The 4,595-nt window shown below is 49.6% G+C and overlaps 1 protein-coding gene across 1 annotated transcript; it reads right to left on the reverse strand.

The window, feature by feature from the left end:
- Positions 1 to 2,373: 2,373 nt before the first annotated feature.
- Positions 2,374 to 4,568, reverse strand: MEX3B (mex-3 RNA binding family member B). The gene has a single exon (XM_017805268.1). It carries the CDS (start codon positions 4,412 to 4,414, stop codon positions 2,837 to 2,839), a length of 1,578 nt encoding a protein of 525 aa, XP_017660757.1. The 5' UTR covers positions 4,415 to 4,568; the 3' UTR covers positions 2,374 to 2,836.
- Between the last annotated feature and the right edge of the window lie 27 nt (positions 4,569 to 4,595).

Below are 4,595 nucleotides of genomic sequence, written 5' to 3' on the forward strand. Positions count from 1 at the left end.
AGGATTGTACATTATGGGGGGATAAAAGGAGGAGAATTTAGTTTTCACTTTTTGTTCATCTTATTTACCTTTCAGTTTCACTAAGCTTGAAAATCAAGCCAAGTGATGATCAAATTCACCTTTTTATTTATAGCCGTTTTCACAACTTTTCCCAGAAAACAGCACAGGATGTTTACAATGAAATGAGAAATTGATTGATGCATCTTAAGTGCATTTTCTAAACACTTATCATTAAAAAAATATACACATGGACTTAAACGTCCTGATCCCTTTAAAGTGACCAGTTTTGCCAAGGGGTTTTTTCAGTGGCTGTACCACATATGTATTTAAGCACACCTTCTCTGCCACTCTCTGGAAGCTTTTCCACAGCACTGTGGTGGGGGGTTTTTTTCCCCCCATCCAAAATGACAAGATTCCTGAGCCAAGTGCAACACTCAGCGAGGGATTTTAACTCTGTAAATCAGATGATACCACAATCACAGTTCAATGAAAGAAGCAAAAATCAAATCAAATCAAACAAAGAGATCCCATCATCCCCTGCCGCATCCTCCCTCCTCCCCCTTCCCACCCAACCAGCAGCTCTGTAGTCCATAAAGGAGATCGGAGGAGAGCAGCTCTGCCATACACTGCTAAGCACAAAGTAAAACATATGAAATACGCTACACACTTTGTGCTTGCTTTGTTGTTTTCACTCACCCAATGAAAAGGGCAATGGCAAACTCAAAGAGAAACATTTTAAAGTGATGTGCAGCACCTTCTGCAATTTGCTCTAACACACTTCAGCCAAGAGCCAGTTCATTCAAACACACTGACTACACTCAGCAGCACAAGTCCTGCGGGGTTTGCCTGGTGGGTCCTTGGGCTCGTCAGGCAGAGAGCGGCTGCACTTCCTTCACCCCAACACCACTGCGGGCACCATCAAAAGCAAACCAACTTTACACGGCAATAAATTTTTTATTCAAATAAGCTTGTCAACACCAATTACCACAACCACAACTGCCAAATACCAAGAAGCACTGTGAGGAACTCAGGGAGGCTGCTGCAGCCCTTGTTCCACTCTACAAACACCAAGTTTGGGATGAGGTCCTGAGGCCTCCAGGCATGGCAGAGCCAGGACCCGCAGGATGCAGCCCTGCATCAGCACATGGCAGCAAAGGAGCCTCCCCCACTCTCTGCTTCCAGCTCTCAAAGCTAAGTCAGCTGTCAGCTCTGTTTCTTACATATGCTTTATCTGCTAAAAGTAACAATTCACACAAACCCAAGGATTTTTCATGACTAAAAATTGTGAATAAATAGTATTTTTCAATGTGGAAAACTCCAGCAATATGCCACATATTAAAAAAAACTAAATAATTTTTTTCCTTAAAAACATGTTATAAGGTATGATTGCTGGCAGGATTATTCTGGAAGCCAGCACAAGCTAAAGAGTTCCAACAACATTAACATGACACAGTTTAAGCTCCCAGTGTTTTCCTGGTACAAGCAGGAAACAAAAATTCCAGAAGAAACTCTCAGTACATGAAATCAAATCACCACACAGAGTACCTTTTTTTCTGCAATATTTTATTTTATTTATATAGAAATACTTAAAAAAACATGAAGTAGCACCATTACTTAAGTTTTACTTTTATTATGTAGAACTTTAAATGTCAGAAAAATAAAACTCTTGATACAATTTCAAATCTTGTCTCAGCAAATATAATATTAGTATTTGACCATGAGGTTAAAGGCCCTTTATCATAAAATAAAATATACTTTGTTTTTAAACTTTGCTCAGTAAAGTACATTTAAGCTCAAGTAACGTCACCTACATATACATAAACAAGTGGTAAACAAATGTATTAAAATAGAAATACTAAAACTATAGTGGTGCAACAGAATTTTTGTAATTTCCACTGAATTCTATTTATACAAATGTTAGAAAGCTTCAACAGTTCCTTTTGACATATGTTTATACATTTCCATTTTTGTAATAATATAGAATAAAATATGCTTTATATCACTGAATAGAAAATATGCTGGGTGAAGCAGATTTAAAAGATTTTTTTTCTGAACCTATAAAATCTCCATCCCAACAGAATACTGTTCAAAGCATTACACATTTTATGGTTTGTAATTCCGTTCACAATTGTGTGATATTAAAATAATACAGTGTTCTTTGCCATAAGGCCATACTAAAATAAAAAAGATTTAACCCAGCTACAAAAAGTTCACTGAACTTAAATTAAAATACTTGTAAACATCTTTGCAATATGAAATATAATTTTTCAAGTCAAAAAAGAATAAAATACTTCAATCTGTATTAATGCAATTTATCTTTAAAACCTTTAAACGTTTTTAATATATATAAGAGATATGTTACAGTTTTGTTGGTTTTTTTTTCTTTTTTCTTTTTTAAAGTCTGATAAAGCTGCAGTATCATGGTTTTTCACAGGAACTTCTTGCCCTTTCAAGAACATTCAGAAAAGTATCCACCCATAGATTTAATTATTTTGTAATAAGCATCCTAGAACTACCAGCACGTTTTACTAACAGTCCACACACCATTGTCATCATCATAAGCATCTTCTACTTTCAATTTTTTTTTTCTGGTTTTTGTTTTGTTTGTTTATAAAAAAAGGGGGGAGTTTTGGAAGCTTCGTATTAAAGTACAGTGTAAAAACTAGCCTAGCACTAGAATGGAGTCGCCCGTTATTATTTATAGCATGCACCCGCTGTCACACCACCCCCCAAGCCCTCCCTCGGCCGTACCCGCACCCCTGGCGGGCGCGGCCCCGGCCCCGCCGGCCCCCCCCGCCCCTGCCCTGCCCGGCCCGGCCGCCGCTGCCCCCGGCGCTCAGGAGAAGATGCGGATGGCCTGGGTGACGGCGCTGTGGCACACGGGGCACTGCGGCTCCGTCTTCTCGCAGATGCGGTTGGCGCACTCCATGCAGAAGAGGTTGTGGCCGCAGGGCACCAGCGCCGCGATCACCTCGCTCTCGAAGCACACCGAGCAGTCGCGGCTGCCCTTCCGCCGCACGCCGGAGGAGGAGCAGGAGGAGCTGGACGAGGAGCTGGAGGAGGAGGAGGACGAGGCGGAGGAGTCGGAGGGCAGCCCGGGCAGGTGGGCGCCCAGCCCGTTGGCGTACAGCGGGTAGGAGGCGGCCAGCAGCCGCCCGCCGGGGTCGCTGCGCACCCGGCGCGCCAGCGGGTGCTCGGTGCCGGCCGCGCTGCCGTGCAGGGGCGGGGAGAGCCGCGCCGGGGGCGGGGCGGCGCCGCGCCGGGGGCCGCTCACCAGCAGCGCCAGGTTGGCATTGGCGGGCGCGGCGCCCGGGAAGGCGGCGGCGGCGGCGGGCGAGGGCGCGGGCGAGGGCGGCGCGGCGGGGCCGCGCTCGAACTGCGGCCACAGGAGGGCGGCCCCGGGCGGCGGGGCGGGCGCCAGGTCGAAGCCGGGCGGCGAGTCGAAGGGCAGCTCGGAGCAGCAGTCCGGGGAGGAGAGGACGTCGCCGCCGCCCCCGCCGTACACGTAGCCGTTGGCGCTGTTGTTGTTGTTGTTGCCGTTGTGGGAGAAGCTCAGCGCCGGGCTCGGGGGGCTGTAGTCGGCCAGGCGGGCGCTGCCGCCCCCCCCCGTGCCGCCCCCGAAGTAGGAGTCGGTGGAGGCGCTGCCCAGCGAGCTGGAGCTGTCGTTGCGGTAGTTGCAGAAGGGCTTGCGGCCCGGGGTGGGCGTGATGCTGGGCGGTGTGGGCTTGCTCCAGAGGCTGCCCGTGCCGTTCAGCTCAAAGCCCACGTCCGTGCCGTTGGCGTGGAAGTCGTTCTCGTCCGTGAGCTCGATGATGCCGCCGGTGCGCATGGCGATGTGCGCCTCGATCTCCTCCCGGGCCCGGTCCACGTTCTCGGGCATGCCCGTCACCTCAAAGACCGGCTCCTTGTCCCGGCTCGGGGTCACGATGTACGTGTGCGTCTGCTGCTGGATGCGCTTGATGGTGGCCCCCTTGGGCCCCACGACCAAGCCCACCACGCGATAAGGCACCCGCACCTGGATGGTGGTTTGGCCGGGCAGGTTCGGGGGGCCGGGAACGGTGCCGTTCAGGGCTGTATTCTTGTTCCGCGAGGCTCGGATCATGGAGAAGTGCTCGGCCGCAGAGATGATCTCCCTGCGGGCCATGGCCACATCTTCCTTTCTGCCCGTCACAACAAAGAGCGGCTCCTCCCCGCGAACCGGGGTCTTGATGTAGGTGTTGGTCTTTGCCCGCAGAGCCTTGATTTTACAACCTGGGAACGAGATGCGGGAGATGGAGGGCGAAGGGGAGGGGGAGGAAGGGGAGGTGGTGGGGTAGAACCGGTTACAACCCATTGTTTGGGTGCAGCTAGGGAGGTGGAAAAAAACACACCCACCCGAAACACATTGCCCCCAGCCCCAGGTGATCGCTGGCATCTCGTCCGGGAGACCCGGTCACGGTGTAAAGTAATGTCAGCCCACAGCCCTGGCACACGCCCAAAGGCATCGCAAGTGGCCACCGACACATCTGCCATGCAAACTGCCCCAAAACTACCAACGTGCAGTTCACAGAGACGGCAACACAAAAAAGAAAAAAAAAGCAAAAAAAAAAAAAAAA

Source organism: Lepidothrix coronata, unplaced genomic scaffold (genome assembly GCF_001604755.1).
Source record: "Lepidothrix coronata isolate B3197 unplaced genomic scaffold, Lepidothrix_coronata-1.0 Scaffold11, whole genome shotgun sequence".
NCBI classification, from domain to species: Eukaryota; Metazoa; Chordata; class Aves; order Passeriformes; family Pipridae; genus Lepidothrix; species Lepidothrix coronata.